At 41.0% G+C, this 23,903-nt stretch overlaps 1 protein-coding gene across 1 annotated transcript; it reads left to right on the top strand.

Moving 5' to 3' along the window:
- The first annotated feature begins 62 nt into the window (after nucleotides 1–62).
- Nucleotides 63–22,991, top strand: eml2 (EMAP like 2). Its single transcript, XM_044032362.1, has 22 exons — nucleotides 63–410; nucleotides 7,927–8,157; nucleotides 8,500–8,617; nucleotides 9,047–9,148; nucleotides 15,458–15,486; nucleotides 15,892–16,021; nucleotides 16,200–16,349; nucleotides 16,884–16,953; nucleotides 17,140–17,250; nucleotides 17,330–17,425; nucleotides 17,517–17,651; nucleotides 17,767–17,866; nucleotides 17,982–18,136; nucleotides 18,219–18,344; nucleotides 19,077–19,208; nucleotides 19,303–19,370; nucleotides 19,574–19,662; nucleotides 19,776–19,873; nucleotides 20,248–20,335; nucleotides 20,429–20,524; nucleotides 20,606–20,736; nucleotides 21,353–22,991. The coding sequence occupies exons 1-22, from the start codon at nucleotides 107–109 to the stop codon at nucleotides 21,476–21,478; spliced, it is 2,685 nt and encodes an 894-aa protein (XP_043888297.1). The 5' UTR covers nucleotides 63–106; the 3' UTR covers nucleotides 21,479–22,991.
- Nucleotides 22,992–23,903: the final 912 nt, after the last annotated feature.

The following is a 23,903-nucleotide window of genomic DNA, read 5'->3' on the forward strand; positions in this document are numbered from 1 at the left end:
GTAGTTTGTCACGTAGTGTGTGACTTGGCGCAGACGGTGAAACAGGAGCTGGAGAAAGGATCTCAGGCTGAGGCAGGTACAGGTGTGTGTGTGAGTGTGTGTATTTATGTGTGAGTGTGTGTGCGTTTGGTCCATGAATGTGGCGGAGGAGGGAAGTGGTGACGGTGTGAAGAAGAGACAGAGCCGCGGCAGAGGAGGACAAAGGAGCGGCCAGAGCGGAGGAGGAACCGGGCAGAGAGCCGGGCACGGTGGGCAGAGAGCCGGGCAGAGAACCGGACAGAGAGCCGGGGACGGTGGGCAGAGAGCCGGGCACGGTGGTCAGAGAGCAGCGGGGATGTCGGAGAGGATTGCTTCGTGTGGCAGTCTGTGTGACAGCAGCACCAACCTGCTGCTACAGTACTGCAACAACGGTGAGCTGATCATCTTCATCTTCATCATCTAATCTCATCTAATCCCATGCGAAAATGTCGAGATAACAAAGAAACCTTGAGTTTTACCTTTTGTCTTAGGCTGGATGATATAACTGTCATCACAATTAAAACAAATAGCTACAAATAATCCATCATGATCACTAACTGATGTCAGCTAATTAAACATGTATTTTTGATTATCAATGAAGGATTAGATAAACATTTAATTATTTAATTGCGCTTACAGAAATCACACTGCACATGTGTCATTATGTATTATCAAGAGAAAAACACAAATTCTATTAAATTCTACTAATTTAAGTTAAAATGACTAGATGACAGTTTTTATCCTACAGATAACCATGTATTTAATTAGGTGAGGGTACAGAGTGCAGGTGTGGAATACTTGATCTGAAAAACACATTAAAACAAAACTGAACAGGCTCAAATGTAACAATTATATGTACCATTTAAAGTGCATGTAAATGGAAATATGCGATACCTAGAAGTGTCTAAAAGTGAACACAACTGATCTACTCTTGTCGCCATAAAACCATGTTTTCTATAAGATAAGAGGGTTCATTCTCATGACAAGATAATAATTTCTCACACCTGAGGTAAAACATTGATTAAATATTTTTCATGTTGATAGTAATGAAATTCTTATCGCAAAATGTTGTATATTGTTATAGAATTATTGCCCTGACCTAGGAAATACAAATATATATATGGAAAATGTCCAGCTCACCCACCTGAAAATATTTGCATCATTGGATTATGCATCATGTTAAAGTGATTATCAAAACTAGCCAGTTACTAATTCACTAATTGCTTAAAAACTCTAGTTTAAGCCACACATGAACATGGCTTTGTTGCTCCTCATAGATTTTCTACTTCTGATTACACATTGTGGTTCAAATGTATTTTCCTGATTTGAATATATGATAATCAGTGATGGACATTTGACAGTTTCTTTATCATTTCATCCTTTTCCTTCTGCAGCTCTGTGTGTATGAATGTATGAATGTCACATCCTGCTTTACAAATATGATGCAAATATGATGCAAATAATATCATATCAGACACAGACAGCAGAGGGTTGTGGCTCACGTGTTATTTACATTATGCTTCAGTAAAATCCTTGTCCTTCTGTCACTGTCTGCAAGTAAACTTTGCAAACAGACAGCCATATTGAGCGGACAGGTGGAGAGACAGCGAGGGGTCATCATGGGAGTCTGGCTGTAGCTGCTGTGATGTTTGGTCGATGAGCTGCGTGCGATGATGCAAACCATTTAAATCACAGAGTGTTGTGGTCCAATGTGTCCTGCAGCTCCTCAGGTTTCCAGGTTAAAACCAAGAGAAAGACACAGCGTTGGCTTCACAGGACAAAATAAAATAATGAGAGAAACCTGGGCGGAAGAAGAAGAAGAGAAATGCTCCATCTGCTTTCCACAGACTTTAAACTGTTACAGGAAGCTGCTTTCTTCCTCTCTTCTCCAAATCTTTTGAATTATTTTCCTAACTCATTACAATTGGGAATTGTTGTCTTGTTGTCACTTTTGGTTCCTGTGTGCATCTGTGCTTCATGGAGAGAGCTTTGGTGGCAGAACGTGCAGCAAAGTGCAGCAATCGGGAACCAATAGTGAAAATACACACAATGAAAAAAACAAAAGACAATACAAGTTAATAGTACCGAATAGTTCAGATATAGGGTGTTTCCCTCACATTAGTGTATTAATACAGACATGTTACATATTATGTCTTTAAGGACATTTCTGCTTTGAATAATCCTAAATTGTATTTAGAGATGGACATATCCAGTACAGATGCACAGTGAGTGAGGCTTCTCCGAACACAGCACAGCACAGCAAGTATCACACGCACCGCTTTGGATGCTATTGTTTGTCTTATTTTTCCAGTGTTGTTTAGCTCTGCCCATAGTCCAGCTCCTCTTCCTCTTACCGTCATCACGTTGGTTGTCATGATTGGTCAGGTACCATCTTGTAGTCTGTCAGGTCACGTCACAAATGTATGGCTCTGAGGGACAATCATATCAAATCAAAACGTTGTGTAATCTGGCCTTGGAATTCACGTGAACAAATATTTTTACATAGAGAGAAAGTTGATCCTCACAGGTCTGTATGTGTTTTTTCTTTTCCTTCATGCTGGCAGGAGTCAGAGGTCAAACTGTCTAAAAGTCTATAGGACTCCCATCCAAACAAACACAAGACTTTACACACAGGTGTAACCTGTAATGAATAGTTTTTGCCTAAAACATGCACAAGTTTGAGCAATTTCCATGCAATCAAGGTGATTCCTACCATTCCTACCAAGTTGCTTTCAAATTTTGAATTGTGATACAATAATGAGAGATGATGTAAACTGTGGGAGGCGGTGAAATGTGCTGCTGAAAATAGGCCTGTGTGAAGTGAGAATAAGGCGAGATGTGAGTGAGCGGAGCGGCAAAGAGGCGTTGAACAGAGCACACTGGGAAAATCAAGTGTAACAAGATAGAGCTACATCGTAGAGTTAATCGTATCATCTCGTCCTCTGTGTTGCATCTGCCCAGTTGGCTCGAGTAGATCCACGTCTTTCTGTCTCTTTATGTTTGCGTCTCATCATCTGCCTCCTGTCTTCCCTTTTTCCTCCAGTCGGTCTGTTCTTCTACCATCTGTCCTCTCGCTGTAACCAGAGATCACACCACAAACCCAATAAACACACCCTGCCTTTATAGTTTTACTGTTCTCTGGCGTGGGTGGGTGTACAATCAGTTAGAGTAGCTTCTGCAGTGCTGTCAATCATCACGGGTGATCTGAAAGGCCCTGCTGAGGTAAACCCAACCTCGACTGGGACATTTTGACCAAAAAAATTACAATGGGACTTGACATTGAATTAAAAACATATACAAGTCATTTAAATTATATAAATCTGCTGTGTGCAAAAAAATATACACCAGCTACACCTACTGGTGGTATGATGTAACAGTCAGTGCCCAACATCCACTGTTTTTATCTATCTATCTATCTATCTATCTATCTATCTATCTATCTATCTATCTATCTATCTGTCTATCTGTCTATCTGTCTATCTGTGTATATATATACATATACATATATATACAAACGTAAACACAACAAGAAGGCAGTTCACAAACCAATGAGTCACATCGCAATAGATGCACATTTATCGACTTACTTAAGTCAGCCTCTTTAATGTCTGCAGGACCCAGACTTTTAGCTGTTTTCTCTGTGTGGATTTAAGTATAGGCCAGCCCAGATAAAAGATATGGTGTAGCAACTATAAAGCTTAAATCAAAATGTCATCTTGAAGTCCATTTAAGTTTATGCACTTTTAAAGAAAAAGATCACTGCTAAATTGTAACCGATGGAAAATGAACATTATGATACAAAAAACAAAGATTTATAATGAATATTTATACTGTAAATTATCAGTCAACATAAAATTACGGCGCCAAACTCACCCTCATTGTCTCAAAAAGTACCATGTGCACATGAACAGGTGAGTTTATCAATGACACCACACCCCTGTACCCAATGCCGGACGTGACATCTTCAAAAATCTGAAATAAATGAAACTAAGGTTTAGCTCCTACATATGTCGTTATAGAGTACAGTGCTGTGTGGATTCATCCTGTGTGCATGTTTGCGGTGTAGAGGATTTCAATTAACTGTTCAGCCGTACAGTAGCTCTGGTAAATTCCACTCGCTGCCTCCAACTTCAGGCACCAGACACACCAGCCATCGAGCACTGAAGCTATCCATCATAGCACTGTGATTTAACAACTTCACCCTCGTCTCCAGTTTGGCCGTTTGGTCACCAGTTTGTAAACAAGAGTTTGTATAATGTGGGACTGTCCTTGTGCAGCACCAGCTCCTTTTGGTCAGAGTGAGCCACAGTCTGTGGGTCTTACTAAAACTGTCAATCTTGTTGTTTAATACTTTAATTCAGCAACCTGTGTGTGTGTGTGTGTGTGTGTGTGAGAGAGAGTGATTCTGAAGTCCTGCTCTGCAGCGTCTCTTCCTGGTGGTGCCTGGCTGGACACATGCCAACGTTGCTGCAGTGTGTGTGTGCAAAGTCAGACTCCGCCCCTCCTGACTCAGTTCTTTTTGCCGATAGCTTATGCCACAGGAGGAGGCGGAGGGTTGAAAATGAAGGATGGGGTGATCCAGGAAGTGAGGGAGTTTGTTGGAAGTGAAGATGGAGGAGGGAGTGGTCCAGGATGGGAGAGTTTGCGTGTGTAAGAGAAAGAGAGAGAGAGAGGGTGTGATCGACCTCTGGTTAGAGACAGGGAGGGGGGAGGGAGTCTGAGTCTCGGGAGACTGTAGGAGAGGAAGGGTGAGAGCAAGTGGACAACCTGACAGAGTATTTACTCTGTGGACTGACTGAGTGAGCGGGTGATTGACACGAGTGACCACGATGACAGGTAGGCGAGACGAGCTCCACCTGCATCATCACTTCACTGCACCATGAATATTTTAGCAGCCTCCAGGTTTCTTACTGCCCTGCACTGAATAACCCACCTCCCGTTGTCCACCTCTCTGGCAGCATCACACACACACACACACACAGATCCCACACACAGAGCCCACCCCACCCCTCAGCATTTCATCATTCATGTCTTTAAGTGTGTCTCCTCTCCACCTCCTTCTTTGTTTCTCTCCTCTGTCCATTCATGTTTAGTCCACCATCGTTCTTATAGGAGCTACTGTTTACTCTCTGTGTGTGTGTGTGTGTGTGTGTGTGTGTGTGTGTGTGTGTGTGTGTGTGTGTGTGTGTGTGTGTGTGTGTGTGTGTGTGTGTGTGTGTGTGTGTGTGTGTGTGTGTGTGTGTGTGTGTGTGTGTGTGTGTGTGTGTGTGTGTGTGTGTGTGTGTGTGTGTGTGTGTGTGTGTGTGTGTGTGTGTGTGTGTGTGCGTGTGTGTGTGTGTGTTAATTCAAGGTGAACCCTACTGATCTCCATCCTTTGTTCTTTTCCTCTTTCCTCCTCTTCCCTACCTTGTGTCCTTATCTCCTGCTCCATCCCTTCACTGTGTTTAGTAATCATGTTACATGAACCCACTAAGTGATATCATGTGTGATACTACAGATAACCTGGTTAACTGTTACACACACGATGTCCAGGCATGCATGGGTTTCACCAGATTACAGGAAAATAAAGTTCACAAAAGTTACTTGTAAACATGTGGTTAAAATGAAAGTATCTAAAAAGTGTCTTTCATTCACTTTCTGCAGCCGCGTCTCCTCATCATCCTGCATCTCTGCTCACTTCAGTGCACGTATGGAGGTTTAGAATCAGTGTTGTTGCTGTACTGTAGTGTATATAGTTAAAAAATGAATCATTCATCATTATCTCTCTCGCTCACTGTGAGTTTTTTCACCCACACACTCCTCCCACATACAATCTGTCCTCTTTTCCTTCAACTTCTCACTGTTAGTCATTCTTTCTTTTTTATTGCTCCTACAGTTTATATATATTTAAATATCAGTACTTATCAAACTTCCTGTATTTAAATACAAAGACACGTATTACTTCCTTCACTCGTGTGGATGAGGAGTTGAATTGCTCTAAAATGACTGTAACAAATTAGCTGTCATTATTCACACCGTGTGAGTTTTAATTCTCAGATGGGTCGTTGACTCTGGGACAGTGAATACAGTCTCATTTACGAGCTGGAAGCTGTTTAAAAAGAGACGGCCTTCTTTTCAGTTGTTGTGGTAATCCAGTTATATGTTATGCGATACCTGGGATGCATGAATTATTAATATACAGTATCTACCAAGTGCATATGTCATTTAAAATGATTACTTTTATGAGTAGCAAAGACCTTTTGATCGAAGCACAACATTTTTAATGGTGGATTTAAACAAAAGGCTGATGAAACGGCATCAGATAACTGAGCTGAGAAGAAGGAAACACTGATAAACGTGAAGAAGCTCGGGTCTGACACTGGGCTGCTGATCCTGCCATGCAAATCTCTCCTCTGTATGTAAACCTCAAGCTTGATTTCCCTCCGGCCTTTTCCTGTCTCATTTGGCTGCGAGATGTGATACAGTAACTGTAACTCCCTGTGGCCTCCTGCTCAGCTTGCAGCGCTGAAGTGACGCATGCGTCGTCCGTGCGTCGCAGCACATGCTGGGCCAGCGTGACCTGTGCCGTCCTGGTGGTTCTCTTCATGTTATTTAACTGGAAACACTTTACACCGCTGTAGCTCAGAGCTCTGAACGGTGTCCATGGGAAATTTTATGGTGACCTTTGCAGGACAATAGACAATAGGTGGTAGTATTATTTTAATTTCCTTTCAATAATGATGCCACTGTTTATGAAACAACAGTTAGTTTGGACCAGCACTCGGACCTTTAACTGTAGTACTGTGAGTGTTGGTTTAATAATCCGCAGTTTGACTTTGATAATCTGTATGACCACTGGTGGAGGATTGGGCTGGAAAGAGTTCATGAAGAATAAAAGGCCAAGTACTGAGGGAGGAGTGTGAGGGCAGCACATTCTCAGCATCAGCACATTCTCACTCACAGATCACAGAAAAAAAAAACCCATGCATTTCAACTATTTCTGTATTGTACAGAGAAATAACTGTAATGTAATGTGTTTTACTTTGGATTTAGCTAGATTAACCTTTGGTTAAACAAGGATTATTGTATTGATTCATCTTTATACTGTCAATGTTTGCAAATGACCCAGATATAGAAATAAATATAAAAGAGATGAGAACAGACACTGCATTTAATACTTAATATGATAATTAACATAAGCTGTTGTATTTACATCGAGTGTTTCTCAACCACATCTACTGTGTTTAAGTCCAAACACATGATGTGCACTTGTGCAAACACTTATACGTGCAGAGTTTTTTTTCAATCCTGCTGTATTTGAATTCCCGTATCATCATATTCCACTCTACATCTTGCATTTGCATCACTGCCCTCTGCACTTTGGCAGAAATATTGACGCGAAACAAATGGTGCAACTGATTACACACAAATCTAGAACTAGTGATGTTTAAAAACTCCACTGGGCATCCTTAGATCTTAATGTTTGTGGAAGTAAACAAAGCTTTGTTTCTCTGTTGACAACAGTTCCTCCGTCCCTCTTTTGTCTTTTCCTTGTGTGTGTGTGTGTGTCCAAACAATACAACCCCACAAGCCCAGTGTCTGGTGTTGTGTTCCTCCTCTTTCTTTCTGGGTCTAAATTATTAAACTAAGTAAATTTAAAACCACTTGTGGACAAAGCAGCAGCAGCAACAACACAAAACTCTTAACCTAATGCAGCTCATTGTGTTTACACCCAAAAAAACAAGTTAGGATACTAAGTCCAGGAAGCAGCGGTATAATAATCTCTTTGCAGCTCTATAACCCCGACACTGACCCTGTTTGCTTCTCTTTTAATATAAACTCACAGACTTTAATCCGTGTTTTACTATTCCAACAGGATGTCATGTAGTTTAACCCATAACCATCTCTCCTCTTGGATTTCCTGTGCAGATGACACGGTGTCGGCCAGCAGTAACATGGACATCGACGACCGGGTGTCTCACCTGGAGCAGAGGCTGCAGCTGCAGGAGGACGAGATCCAGCTCCTGAAGTCGGCCCTGGCCGACGCCCTGCGACGACTGGGATACTGCGAGGAGCAGAGTCAGGTGATGCAGTCAGGAGGCGTCCATGCTGCTGGGAGGAGACCGCTGGCCACCACGGCCTCAGCGGCACCTACCAAGGGTGAGTGAGGGAGGAAATCCACATCCAGTGCTGTGATGGTCAACTTTGAGTAAACATTCAATAACAAACGGGGCTGAACTATTTGGAGAAAATTGCAAGTAATTGCAATTGCGACTTGATTTGCCGTACAATTATAAGTATTAATAGATTCAAAACATGACCTCAAAGAAATTATAATGTCATTTAATTCCATATTTTCATGTTCCATTGAAGAGTAACTCAGGGTCTGCAGCACTTCATACAGCACAAAGGGACAGTGGCAGTGTGATTCTGCTTGTTTGTGAAAGTGTTATCATACCCTTTTATGAGATTTGTTTGTTTGTTTGTTTGTTTGTTTTTCAGTGCGTCAGCTCCTCCAGGCTCTTCCCTCCAGACCTCTCAGTAATGGCTACACTCAACAGAAACGCCTTCTGTCTTCCCCTTCTTCTCCTAAGAAAGAAGTGCTGCAGTCCATTAAGAGGTACAATTTCAAAAAATGTTTTTTTTCTGCTTGTCAATGTGCCCCACACTTGAAATTGTATGTGCACATTTTTTATAACTGTTTAAAAGAATAACACTTTGAGTATTTACACTCATGTAGGTTCCAATTCTTCTTGTATTCACAATTTACATGTACTGAGGAGAGTGACTCAACTTGTAATTGAATTGCAATCATTTAAGGAATCACACAATCGATGAAGCCTTGTGAAAACAAAGCTGCTGCTGCTGTTGTCGTTGTTGACAGTCATTGAAACTATCCCATTACTCCCAATAGAAAATACAGTTTTACTTCTACGATCCAAACTCTTACTACACCAGTGGTCAATCATGAGAGTAAAATTATTAAAGGTGGATGTTAAGAAAGGGAAAGAAATTATTCTGAATGTCTCCTCTTTTCTTCTCTAACCAGGAAAAGCATGTCCACAGAGCGTCTCACTCTGGTCAGGAGAGAGATGGGTGCAGAGAGTCGGAGTCGAACCACCTCCTCCAGCAGCTCCTCCGGTGGCAAAGGGTAACACATGTCTCCTGTCTGTTCATGTACTCAGCAGCTGCTAATATGTGAAAGATTCAGTCGATGAATAAATAAATAAATAAAGTGCTCATCAGTTTCTAAAATGGCCATGAAACCCTCTTTAACTTGGTGTGTATGTGTCCTGTGGGTCATGTCACATCTCTCTTTATTTATTGTTAAATTACTTTTATATTCTGTGCTGTTTGTGTGGAGCATAGAGCATAAAGTGGTTATATTTTTAATATTTAAATCTCGTAATCATCATTCTCTATCAGACCACTCAGCACTTTTATGCTACACTAGGTGCAGTCTGTCTCCTTCTAAATGCATGCTGGGATCATCTCCAAATGTCTTAAAGAGCAGGTTTAGAAAAATGGAAACACATCGAAGCATCATAGCTCAAGAAAAGCCACGCTGGAGTTTATCTGAAGTGGAACCGGTTCATAACACTGAGATATCAACTCATACCACTGATGTCCTGCGGTTCTACCGTAATGACAAGTATATGGGCACAAAGCTCTATTTCTCTGCTTTCCGGTCTCCACCCATCCATCTCCTACCGCTTTATCCTCCACATGAGGGTCGCAGGGGTTTGCTGTGCCAATCTGAGCTGACATAGGGGGAAAGGAAAAGAATTTTCTAGATACCACAAACAGTCCAGGAGTTACGGCAATGAGATGTGCACATGACAAATCCTGTCAGCGACGTCAGCATGGTAACAGAAGGGTTAAAAATACGACTGTGAACTCCCACTGAATGTCCGCGTATATTTTTAGTAGTGAAGTCAAATCCACTTCTGTGTGCTTCTTCCACTTTGTCTGCTCAGCAGTGACTTCAAGTGCAGAGCAGCAACATCACCACAGACACGAAAACAAACAAACAGTAAACCAAAGCTGCTGAACTGAGAAACACACAGAGAGAGTTGTGGCTTAATCAGCATTGTGTGAACTCATTAGAGAATGGTTTACAGAGCTGCAACTAACGACTAATCTGTTGATTATGTTCTCAATTAATCGAAGAAGTCATTTGGTTCAGAAAACGTCAGCAAATGTTGAAAAATATTGATCAGTGTTTGTCAAACGTGGAAACGATGATGTTCTCAAATGTCTTACAAAATGATTCAGATTGAATGATTCCTTTGAAAGAAATTTAAATTATTTAAATTATTATTTAAAAAGCTGAAGAATCAGAGAAACCCTCAAACCGATGAATCGATTATCAAAAACAATGACAATTAATTTAGTAATTGATTAATAATTGATGAATCGAGTAATTGTGGCAGCCCTAATGGTTTGTAACAGACATTTAAAAGTTACGCACTACAGCTTTAAAATCTCACCGAAATGTTGACAAAGAAACCCTAGAAATGAAAACGTGACAATAGTTTTTCTTTATGATATGATCGTTTCTTCCAGTTTCTTCCACTTACAGAGGTTTAAATTATTCAGACTGTGTCAGGATCAGTTCAGCTCATCATCATCATCATGAGTATCTTCTGCTCTGTCTCCTCCTCATTGTGTTTGTACCTCACACACGTCACCATGAATTTTGTGTAATATTACCAGGCATGGCTCTCTCCTCTCCTCTCCTCTCCTCTCCTCTCCTCTCCTCTCCTTCCCTTTCTGCTGATGGATCAGATTTCTACTTCTCCTTGTTGGTAAAAGGGGGAAGGGGAGTGGTTACCAGGCAGAGTGGGTGGGTCTGCAGAGTCAGGAAGTGTGTTGTGATTGGGTGATGGTTCGCCCTCAGGCTGAGCTTAAAGTTTGCTGCTGTGAAGGAGGAAGTTGTTGCTGTTGCTGCTGAACACAGGACACAAACCGCTGACTGCTCACCACCTTGCCCTGCTTCTCTATAACGGAAAGGCTGCAGACATGAAGAGATCATCTAGGTAAACAGCTGGTTTTCAAAAGAGAATCAATGATTAACAGAGAGACTGACAGCAGAGAGGCCTTACGGTCGAGCTTTTAGAAGAGAAACTCATGTTGTTGTTGTGTTCTCTGTGTATTTTGTGTAGCTTTTGTTTCTTGGTGATCAAATGGTTACATGAGGGTTTTTTTAAATCGCATATGCAGCTTTTTCAAATCAACTGGATGAGTTAAAGAGTAGTTTGGGGCGTCACACCCATCTGTGTTGACTCATATTTGAAGAGATTAAAGAGCAAACACAGTGTCTATGGTTGGAAAAATGAATTCAGGCTGATGTTTTTACTTTTCAGCAGTTACTTGCTTGTGTGCAGCTTCAAAAGGAAGTTGTGTTGTCTCATGAAACTGTTGTTGTCACGCAGACTGTTTGTTTCCCCTGTCTGTGGAGACTGTGGGTGGCTGTGGAGGGAGAGCTTCAGCACAGTAATGTGAAGAGCAATTTGTGTGAGTTGGGATCAAATTACTGAGGAAAACACACAACAATGCTAAATTACAGAACTTCTATTCTTACTGAAAGAGAACGATTAATGGTTGAATTGTTTAGTTGAAAGAAAAGAAACTTGTTGTTTTGAAAAAGCCCTCAGGGTGAAATGGTTTGAAGTTTATTTTTTGTCATTACGTCACACACATGGTTGAATTTATTCGCCTTTTATGTGTCATCAGTGGCTCATTGTTCTGTTGCAGGTCAGAACTAATGAATCTTGGCTCAGCTGTTGGATAAATAAATAAAATTAAGTTATGAAACACACGCACAGAGATGGATTGAGTGATCGTGAAATGACAGGAGACACTTAATGTCACTTTATTTTCTTCACATCACCAACTGTAGTTTTATTTATGTGCCTTGATTAATTCTAAGGCTCCAACGGGATTCATTTATTAAATTCCTCTGTATCCTCACCTGAGGATCTTCATGAAATGCTGCTGAGACCACTCCTTTATTACACACCAGACAGCAGCAGCAGCAGCATTATAACCACAGACAGGCAGCTGAGGGACGGATGTTACTGTACGATTACCAATTCTGCCCAGTGTGCAGAATCACTGATAACATTGATTACTTCTCCTGCTTAACATGGAACAAATCTAGACCACAGAAGCATTTTGCACCACAAAGACAATAAACCTGAATTGATTTTCATTTAATGTAAGGCAATGTAATGTGTGTGTGTGTGTATATATACATACATGCACACACACATATATATATATATATATATATATATGCAAAAATCTCTTATGCAAAAAATTGATAACAATGGCAAGGCCAGTTTATTCATAGTTTAAAGTTAAATTTACAGCCTGGAAATTCTGTTGCTGTTTATATTATTGTCTTTTGGTTTGTGCAGGATCCTTAAATTATCTGGAAACCTCTGTGTGCGGTGGCATATTTTACATATGGCCACTTTAACCTTCACCGACTGAAATCAATCAAATTTTGATGAAAAGAAAAGATCAGACAATCTCCATGATGTTGGAAAGATCAAGACCTTTTTTCCATTTGTCCCATCAAAACGTTCTCCCCCTCTCTCTCTCCCTCCCTCCCTCTCTCATTTATTGTGTTGTCCTTTTCTGAAAGTTGCCGCAGTGATGTCAGTTCGGATTATTGTGGTGCAAAGCTGACCACACATCAGTACGTCTCCTCTTCTGTATGAGTTGACTCAAGATTGTGAATGTGATCAGTCCATTAACTGAGCCACTGCAATACTTCACTCATAATGGATGTGGAAAATGGACGCACACTTAACAGTTCTCAGCGTCCACTCCCACAGTCCACAGGGCTTTGACCATCACATACTCAGGCCGCAATATCCGTCTCTCACCGACAGCTGCAGTCATTATTATAATCATGTAATGTTGAATTATGATAACCTTTTTTTTTTAATGCATCCACTCTTAATTTGCAGCTGAATATGACTTAATTTATTGATTTTGAATATTAAACAAGTAAAATATTACAAACCATGTAGTGTTGGTATAAACACCAGTCATACAGGCATCATGAACTCGATTTGGCACAAACCACAGGCACTTGAATCATGTCTGGTCACATTCAAATTATGATGAATAATCTAACACAGGGGGATTATAAAGGTTTTGGAGCTTGGTTACTCTTTGATTCTTTAATTTCTATGTGCTGATTTTTGGGGTTTTTTATGTACAATATATAAAGTATCAGCTGTATTATTGTCCTGAAGCTCTGCTGCATCTTGTCAGATAACTTTAGAGAAGAGGAGCATTACAGTTTCTTGTTCGTGTATCTGTCTGTTTCTTGGCTGTTGGTCTTTGGAAAGAACATGTAGAGATGGAAAATGAAATTACTGGATCCTGATTCACTTTACAAAACACAAACATGATGCAGCATTTCTCAGAGAGACCCTGACCAGGTTAGTCCGCCCACCTGGTGCCTGAGGCCCTATGCAACTAGTGTTGCCAAAAATATCACAGTGTATGAACCATGATGCACACTTTTATGTCAGGGAGTCTGAAGACATGGTTAATAAGATTGTGTTACATTTAACACATTGTTTCTTGTTGCCGCCCATTTTAATATTTTAATAACTAGTGACACTCTTTGTGTCACATGTTTCAGGGGTGGGAGGAGCTCCCCCGTAGACTTTTGTAACCCCGTGTGTTTCCAAAGTGCAGCAACAACAAAACAGTCATTGCTGCGTTTTAATGACTGGCCTGTTTGTGCATTCTCTCTCCCTGGGAACCTGGTGACCACAGGACTGCAGCCAAATATCCAACTGTCAATTACCCAGCATGCCCTGTACTAATTACTGGCTCTGGATCAATCTCTGTTCTTTGATTGGCTCAAAACAGGCTACACCTCGTCTCACTGGTAGACCAAACACACATATACACACACAAGCAGTCGCAGAGACAAACGGGCCATTATGTGGTTATTTTACTAAGCCGACACTCGGCCTGCTCGCCTCCGGCTGCCAAGAGACACAGTCAGGTCCTCGGATCATTCTAGTGGCGTCGCTTGTTGACTTAAATTTTAAAACAGACACACACACACGCCTCATCCTGGATCTCAGAGGTGTCCTCAGTGTCTTTCACGCTCTCATTTTGTTTTGTTTTTAGTGAAGCTTCTCCAAGGTTATATCCATTTAACCAGGAAAATTGAGATTAAGAACCTCTTTTTCAAGGGAGTAGTGGCCATGACGGCGGCAGCAAATACAAAACACTCAACGCAGTTACACATTTACACAGTTACAATAAACCAAAAAGAAAACAGATTCCATTTACGAGCAGATTATGAAAAACAAGTGCATGTTGTGGAGTCGGCTTGGATTTAAAGGCGTTCTATGAAATTGACTCAGTTACCAGTCTTTCTGCAACATATTCCATGCAAAAGGTGCAGAGTGGACAAAATCCCTTTTATCCAGTTCAGTACAGGCATTTTAATAATGTAATAGATTTAATAAGGGCTCAGGGTTAGAGAAGGGTACAGTAGGAGTTTCAGAGCACAAACAAATACACGTCTACTTTGTTTTGAATCGATCGTGAAGCTTTCTTAGCTCCAGAACTTACTCACATCACAGTGATAGCTGGGTTTTTTTGTACGTGTCACTGCGGCTCAGTAAAATGGCAGGAAACTTGAATAATGTGATGTGCATTTCACACGTACCTCGCAAACACAAATTTTACTTTGAAAAACTCAGCTTCTTGCTGTGTCTTTGACTTTAGAATACTTTTAAACTTGGGGAACTGCATTGTTTACAGTCTGTGCAGCTGCTGCTGCGTTGTTCTCCACACTCTCCCGTTGCTGTGTTTTATCTTATCAGGCGTTACTTTTACTGCTATTGCCATGGTAATATCCAAGGCAGCGCCTTCAGCATCTCAATATTCTGATTGGTTGACAGCATCCTGACAGGTCAGGCTGAGTGTGAGCTCTGATTGGTGGACAGAGCGTTGATTCAGATGCTGCAAACTGACGAGGCAGCTTGGTCGTCCATCACCTGGACCTGAGTGACGGGTCTGATTACGTGGCTGAATGAGAGATCGTCTGTTTAGGTTTAAAGTTATAGTTTCAACATTTGTCACATTAACACGTCGTTACCTGCAGATAACAGGAAGTCACTGTGTGTTTACCTGCTCTGTTGACTTGTTCTCTTTATCAACCTTTGTACTTTGTGATTTAACCATTTTAAGCTCCTCCACCAACACGAGCAGTGAGCGCGACAGAGAATAAATAATTCACAGTCTTATACGAGAGCCTGTTGTCATGGTACAAGGTCTCAGAGTCTTTATTCAGTATTTATATATATATCTTCTGTTTTATTTAGTTTCCATCATAAATGACTATGATGATAAATGATAAATGAAGCTTTGTGCGGGATACGTTTCATTAATGTTTCCTTTTCTTCTGTTTCAGTAAATCCAAAGAATGCACCTTTAATGCAGGTAAACGTGATTCCTTCTCCTCTGATACTTCATATTTCTGTGTAATTCAAAGGCTTCATGATCCATGTTTTTCCCTCTAATAAAGAAGATGACATCGAGACCCAATTAGGCACCAAGGAGCTCTTGGGATTGAAGTTCAGTCATTGTGACTGATTATTTCTTATTATTAGACATGTTACACATCATTTAGAAATGAAACAGACAGACTTCTTATTCACTAGATGTCTTCCTCCATGTCCTCTTTTGTTTTTTGCTTGGTTTCACTGAATAAGACTATTGACTATTCCAGAAAAACAAATAATATTCATTTAGATTTGATGCTTTTTGTGGCTTTTTGTGACATTTGAAGACTTTTGTCCCTTAAATGTTTTGTCTATTTTTCTCTCTCTATCTCTATCCTTCCAGAGGATGGCTACGTGAGGATGTTCCTCCGGGGTCGTCCCGTCACCATGCACATCCCCGACCAGCAGAGGGAGAGCTACACTCTTGACCAGAAGGTGGCGCTCCCTGACCACAAGCTCAAACTGCAGTGGGTGTATCCTTCAAACATGGGAGAGAGAAACAACCTGAGAGGAGGAACTGTGGATACAATTTAGAAATAATTAAAATCTGTATATTTTATCTAAACTTCTTAGACCAGAATGTGACGTGTTCTTGCCTGGTGGTGGTGCTCTGCTCAGCCTGTCTTATTCCCTAACTCCAGCATGGATCAGGTACGGCTACCGTGGACGCGACTGCCGCTCCAACGTCTACCTGCTGCCCACAGGAGAGATTGTTTACTTCAACGCGTCTGTTGTGGTGCTGTACAACACTGAGGAGCAGCAGCAGAGACACTACCTGGGCCACAACGATGATGTCAAATGGTGAGGGGGACAAAGATTTAGTCAACTTATATTAATCGTATATTCTAAACCGCACAAATACAGTTTTTAGACAGTGTTTGCCATTAATGAGAGTCGTGGTTTACTTGATAAGTGCCAGCAGACATTCTGAATGAGCTCTCTGACTGCAGCCACTGGCATGTAAACAAACTGAATCCCCCCAGGGCATGCTGGGAAAGCGGCTCTTCTCTACACATAAACTTTAATGGGGGGGGGGGTTTCCCCACGCCATCCCATTGAGCGCTCCCACTCCTCTGGCGGGGAGAAGGATCCTCTTTTAGCTTCTGTAGCTTTTATTTAGCTTATTTTATTATTTTAGAACAATTTTATATTAATATAAGTATGCTTTGCTTTGGAGTAAATATTCACAAAAGTTTGGGAGTACTGCAATTGAACATTTTAAATGTGGTGCTTGAATCTAAATCAGCTGTTACAGAAATGTTCACCTTTCTGCATATAAAAAAATGTGGGAAGGAAATGTAAATGAGGTAATTATTTATTTTTTTCTTTATCTAGTCTGAGTGTACATCCTGACATGGTTACCATAGCAACGGGCCAAGTGGCTGGAAACTCTAAAGATGGAAAGGTACTGGAAAAAAAACACACACACTTTTTTCTGTCTGTCCTGTACAATAAAAGTCTTTGAATCTCGAATCTGGCTCATAGAGACATGGTGACAGTTTTATCCTACAGCAGGTTTCATAAACAGATGGAAATTACATTCTTATCGTATCCTTTTATCTATATTTAATCTTGTCACTCCTCTGTGCAGCTGCTGGCTCCTCATGTCCGTGTTTGGGATTCTGTGAGTCTCAACACGCTCCACGTGCTCGGCATGGGAGTGTTCGACAGAGCAGTCACGTGTGTCGCTTTCTCCAAGTCGGTAAGAAGCCTCACGTCCTGTGGAGTCAACAGTGTAAATGGAGCCTTCTGTTTATTTAATGTATTTTTTTTCTTTTCAGAATGGTGGTGCCTTCCTTTGTGCTGTGGATGACGCCAATGATCACATCCTGTCAGTCTGGAACTGGCAGAAGGAGAAGCAAATAGCTGATGTCAAGGTATCCTGCCTCCTGGTGTGAACGCGTATGCGTTGCTAGAATGGTAAAATGGTCATAGTGGTTTACATCTTCATGCCTCCTGTCCCTGCAGTGCTCCAACGACTCTGTCCTGGCTGCCATGTTCCATCCCATGGATGCCAACCTGATCGTCACCTGTGGGAAATCACACATTAACTTCTGGACCATGGAGGGCAACACTCTGAGCAAGAGACAGGGCTTGTTTGAAGTATGGCCATGTTCACAGCTGTGCACCACGAATATAAACCCAAATGACCCTAAAAATAAACGCTCATTAAGTGTAAAAACACCGTCTGCTGTGAACCTGTCCGTTTTCTTTCCAGAAACACGAGAAACCAAAGTACGTGCTGTGTGTGGCGTTCGCTCAGAATGGAGATGCCATCACAGGAGACTCCAGTGGAAACATCTACATCTGGGCCAAAGGTCAAATCTACAACAATCAACTCTCAATTACTCAGGAAGTATATATATACAGTATATATGTATATATGCTCAAATCAAGAAAATAACACAGGCAACGTGTTTCTGTGATTGACAGGTGGTCACCGCATCAGTCAGGTGGTGTCGGGAGCCCACGAGGGCGGGATCTTCTCACTGTGTGTGCTGAAGGACGGCACCATGGTGTCTGGAGGAGGGAAGGACCGCAAGGTGGTGCTGTGGGACCACGATTACAGAAAACAGGCTGAGATGGAGGTGAGAGTGCTCAGCTGTGCTGTGTATTCAAGGCATAGTGACAATAAACATCTGAATGAGTCCACGCTGTGTTTGTGTGCAGGTCGGTGAGTCGTTCGGTCCGGTCCGGGCACTGGCTGAAGGAAAACCAGGAGAGCTTTTTGTTGGAACCACCAAGAATGCCATCATCAGAGCTGCTTTCCCTGATACTTTAACACCAGTGGTGCAGGTACTTATATTTACCTGGTATAATCAGAGCATACCAAAGTAAAATTTTACATTTCCTGTTGAAAAAGCAAAATAAAATCCTTTTTTTTCAGCTAGGGTTGCCAACCATTCTGTAAAATAAGGTATTTTTGCTGTATTTGAAAGATAAAACACAACAATTTGTTCCTTTTGTGAATATCAAGTCAGTGCAAAATCATAACAGAAAAATTACAGATTAGTCACTAATGAAGATTTATACAAAGTAAAATAATATCCCCCTCCTGCTCATTCATTACTGTCCAACATGGGCTCATTTAATTGGTGTCAGAGTGCTGTGCAAGGGGATATGGCAATTTGTGTGCAATATGTAAACAGTATAATCAGGAAGTTGGCAACCATGAGTATTATTTATTGTGAAATGCAAATGTTCATATTGTTAATACACACACACACACACACACATATTCACGTCTCATTTGCAGAATTATTGTTATTATCTTTACAGTGTAAAAGCTAGGCTGAATGAGTATTCTCATTTTCATTTGAATAACATTTAAAATGATTACTGTGTGATATTTGTGCAGATCTGTGTTTTCTTCAGTGTGTAGAATATAAGTTTCCACTTCCAAGGTTGTGAAATGTTATGAAAAAAGTAGAAATTTGAGTCGACTAAAATTCTAAACGCAACCCTATTTGGAGGCAGTCTCCAAATATCAGTCTGGGGATGTGCTGAATTAGACGTGATGTGTCGCAGGGTCACACAGATGAGCTGTGGGGTCTGGACGTTCATCCCTCCATGGAGCAGTTCGTCACCTGCGCCCAGGACAAACAGGTTCACCTCTGGGACACCAACTCCCATCAGCCCCTCTGGAGCAAGACCATTGAGGTGAGGAGGAGGAGTAGCTGGGATGCAATTTAAAAAAAGTAATAACGTGAATCATCAAATTAAATAAAGAAACTCGTCGTCCTCTGTGCTCCAGGATCCAGGGAGGTCTGCAGGTTTCCATCCCAGCGGAGCAGTCGTGGCAGTCGGGACCATGACTGGAAGGTCGGCCTCTCGGTTACAAATTAGACACTAAACACTAGTTTGACCACTGTTATGCAGTTTTACATTTAGTAAAATTTGAAAGCAATGTTTGTGACGTAAGTATGCATCTACTGTGGTAGTGAGTTTAATTTTAAACTACGTGAACTGACGACAAATCTTCAAACCAGAAATAATGAACTAACAGTGAGATGATGGTGTCTCAGGTGGCTGGTGCTGGACACTGACACCCGGGATCTCGTTTCTATGCACACGGACGGCAATGAGATCATTTCCACCATCAAGTACTCTCCAGGTACAACATCGACACACAGACGATGCAGCAGCTCACAAAGTGTAATGTTTCTGCGCTGTACTTGTCTCTCTCAGGAGCATTTCTAACTAACTGTTAACCCTCTGTGCTTTTAGATGGTAACTTCCTGGCTGTCGCCTCCCACGACAACTTTGTTTACATCTATGCCGTGACGGAGAATGGCCGAAAGTACAGCCGTGTGGGGAAATGCACTGTAAGTGGGCGTTCCTGCAGCTTTGTTACCACTTTACTTGTCCAATAAGATACCGATATCACAAACTCCAGCATCTACCGATACCATTATTAGTCCGATACAGTCATTTTAGAGCCTTTATGAACTATGAAGCTGTTAATGACACATTTGTGCCGAGTCATTTCAAAGATATGATTCTCCAACTGTGTAACCATACAGTGTTGTATTAAACAGCTCAAACATGAGTCAAGCATGATTTCCATCCGATCCAGTGATTTTGACACCAATACCGATTCCCATCCCTGCTCTTTAAGAATGTTGTTTGTATCTTAATCACATTAAAACATGCTCTTTTTCTCTAAAATGTCCACTTGTGCGCTCTCCTCTTTCATCAGGGCCACTCCAGCTTTGTTACACACCTGGACTGGTCCACAGACAGCCGGTACCTTGTCACCAACTCAGGAGACTACGAGATCCTCTTCTGTAAGTTCTGTGTCTCTGGTAACATTTAGACTCCACAGCTTTTAAAGTGACATTTTGGACTTGTTGTAACACATGGTTGTTCCATTTTTCCAGGGGAGGCATCTAGTGGTAAACATGTGACAAACATGGACACTGTGCGTAACCAGGCGTGGGCCACTTACACCTGCACCCTGGGCTTCAACACCTTTGGTTGGTCAATTGAAATTGTTGAATCAAACCTGTTTTTCTCACCAGTTTCACTCACTCACTTTTCTTGTCCGCGTGTCTCAGGGATTTGGCCGGACGGAGCAGACGGCACTGACATCAACGCTGTGTGCAGGTCACATGACGGCTCCCTGCTCGCCTCTGCCGATGACTTTGGCAAAGTGCACTTGTTTTCCTTCCCCTGTTCTCAACCAAGGGTGAGTCGTGTTCATGCACAGTTACTCACTTTTATCACCTTTGTGTTTCACACAAGCAGCCACGCACTTCTTCCCTGCATGCGTTGTAATGAAGTGTTAATGGAACGCAGTGAAAAACTCTGCAGAAACAACAAAATACTCGACCGCGAGGCTCAGCGTGGGATCACTACCACAACTTTAATACGTCTCAATTTCTTCCAGGTGGTTTTTTTGGGTCTAAGCAGTGGAATTGCTTTAACAAGTTCAAATTTTCTGCCTAAATATGGAGTTGTAAACTTAATTTCCCCGTTCAGAGAAGATGCTAATAATTACAACATGTTGGTACTTATTTTTAAACGCTCATCTTAAAAGTTTTACCCACATTTGGAGTCAACACCAAGAGTAATGTCCTTGAAGAACTGAATGCAAAAGTTTCACTTCAGACCCAGAAAGTTTGTATTTACTTAATATTATAATCCATATTCTACCCTTCTCATATTATTTATTTATTTTGCCTGCTATGGTTTATGGCTGGATAATGGAGGAGAAAAGCTACTGAATAATGAATTGAATAAATAGAGCAAATTGTGCACTTTTCACTTTCCCTCACTTCCTTCCTCTGCTTCTAAATCCGCAGGCTCCAAGCCACGAGTACGGTGGCCACAGCAGTCACGTGACCAACGTTGCCTTCCTGCACGACAACAGTCACCTGATCTCCACTGGTGGGAAAGACACCAGCGTCCTGCAGTGGGTGGTCGCCTAGAGACAAAAAAAACCCTCATCTTTAATCCCTGGAAACGGGGACCAGCATCCACTCCGACCCATTATATCATGTCTTCTTCACTGTTTTATCCTCCCCCCTCCTCCACCAGGGGGCAGCACCTCCTCTGTGCCTAAACCAGAAAATTAGAATAACTCACAACTTGAGCGAGCGACACCTCACACATCGGACGAGCTGATAAGTATCATTGTGACAAAGTAAATGATATTTAATGTCCAGCTGTTTGTAATAGAATGTAGAGGAAAATGTTGTCATGCAAGAAGTTAATCTTAAAAAAAAGAAATAAATATTAACACCTGCATCATGACCAGGTAGAGACACAGAGCAGACCTGTGATTACAGCGTTAGTACTAACTGTGCCTAAATCAGATTTATCTTTAAAACCCTTTAATGGGAATTCCACCCGTTTTTAAGGGAACGTGTGTTTTCATGTTTTAGTTCCTTGGCTGCAGATGTACGTGCACCTTACTCTCTAACAATGCATGACGTAGTTATGGATGGATTTATTTACATTTTGGGATTCAGTATTATTTCTTTTTCAAATTGATGTAAACATCCAGTGGTATGAGAATCTTGAAATTTAAGTTATTTGGCTGAATTAATGCAGATTTTTGGCCACTGAAAATCCAATTGTATGCATGGAACCAACGTAAAATGAAGGAAAGAAAAATAAACCTGAATATATTTACATGCTTATGAATGTGCTGTGAAATGATAGAACTAAAACATGACGCATCAACTTTAAATTTGAAAGTAATCCACCAGAATGTAGTCTTTCTTGTCATGGTTTGATCTTCCAAAACAAATGTGTTCTTATTCATCAGTTTGGAGCTTTAACAAAAAAAAAAAAATCAAATAATAATAATTGGCACATGTTGGGAAGAAATAAATGTCTTTTCTTGTGGTGAAAGATTGTACCAGTCCCTTAAACGGGTGGCATTCCCCCTTTAGAGTAGTAACATTAACCTCATTGCCTTCTCTGACTTCACTCCTCATCCCTCAGCCTGATTTCTTAAAGGTGCATAATCTATAATAATCTTAAATATTACAGATTGTTGTTGGAGATTGTGAACAGTACAAAGTGGTGGTTTTTCTTGTCCCGAGGCCCCGCCCCCTTTACCAGCTGCTGTCTTTCTGGTTGTACCGCTCCTGTAACTGTGCTCACGAGGCACTAGATGGCGCTACATCACCAGAGAAATGAGCACGACTGAGGCTGCGTTCCTACTGTAGATGCTGTTAATGTTGCAAAGGTCTGTAGAGTAAATATACAAATCTATATTATGCAGTATATCCCAGTGGCTGTGTTATTTTAATATTTAACTGTAAAGACGATGCATGCTGTTGTTATTATCATTAATATTATTAATATTATTCTTGTGGCAGTTTTAGAGATTGACAGAAGGGTATAATTATTAAAAAATAAAGCGACTGTGCTTTAGGAGTGAGCTTGAGCTGTGTTACCTTCAGTTTTGTTAATAAAGTTTTTACCAAACTACGTCTGAGTGAAGTTCAAACTACTTCCTTCCTAATATAATCAATAAATATGAGAAAACAAATGTGATTTCACACCACACCGTAATAACATTCTATATATATATATATATATATATATATAGATAAAAAACTTGACTTATGTTTCATGTCTAAAAAGGAGTAGGAAGAAGTTCACACCATTCAACCACTAAAACTAAATTTTCCCTTCAGGAAAGCAAGTAAATAACTATAATTTGACACCTTAATCAAGAAATAAAGTTGTGTTTTACTTTTTTTCAGTTTATTTTTCTTCTTGTAAATCAGCCAATTGATTATGGATGATTATATTTTACCATTAAAAATATCGTTTTGGTTAAAGACCTTCTACATACTGATGTATTCACCATTACAGAAACAAAAAACAGATCATTCATGAGTAAATTCATAAATCTTACATTGGGTGGTGTTCTAATACATTTCTGAAGCTCTTTATAACACATAAATAAAACAGTTTGTGCCCTCTCTTCCTCCAAACTCTCCCTGACTGACTCTCTATGTTTGTTTGAGTTCCTTTCATGGAAACAAATCACATTTTGTTTTGATTTTCTTCCTAAATGAAGGTTTCAGAGCAGTTCCTCTGCCAACCCATGCTGAAGCTCCGGCACAGTGAAATAGAATGTGTGTGTGGTCAGTCTGTCCAGGTACAGTCCAGGTGGTGCCGGTCAGTCTGTGGCGATGATGGAAGTGTGTGTTTGTCTTTATGGTTTCAGGCCGAGTTCCATTTTGTTGCCAAACATTCAAGTTCACAGGGTTAACTGGAGTGGATTGTTTGGTAAACAAGAGTTTGACAAGATCACACACTTAGAGGTGACCTGTATATACATGAAAAGTCAAATCGTTATTGTGTTACACTGATAACCACTTGTTTTTAAGA

Source organism: Solea senegalensis, linkage group LG8, assembly GCF_019176455.1.
Source record: "Solea senegalensis isolate Sse05_10M linkage group LG8, IFAPA_SoseM_1, whole genome shotgun sequence".
In the NCBI taxonomy this organism is placed as follows: Eukaryota; Metazoa; Chordata; class Actinopteri; order Pleuronectiformes; family Soleidae; genus Solea; species Solea senegalensis.

Excerpts from the sequence above, each read along its gene's own strand:
- eml2 (XM_044032362.1), top strand. The coding sequence starts at position 107 with ATGTGTGAGTGTGTGTGCGTTTGGTCCATGAATGTGGCGGAGGAGGGA. Across the intron at positions 9,149-15,457 it reads AGCTCCTCCGGTGGCAAAGG|TAAATCCAAAGAATGCACCT; the intron begins GTAACACATGTC and ends CTTCTGTTTCAG. Across the intron at positions 19,371-19,573 it reads GTCGGGACCATGACTGGAAG|GTGGCTGGTGCTGGACACTG; the intron begins GTCGGCCTCTCG and ends ATGGTGTCTCAG.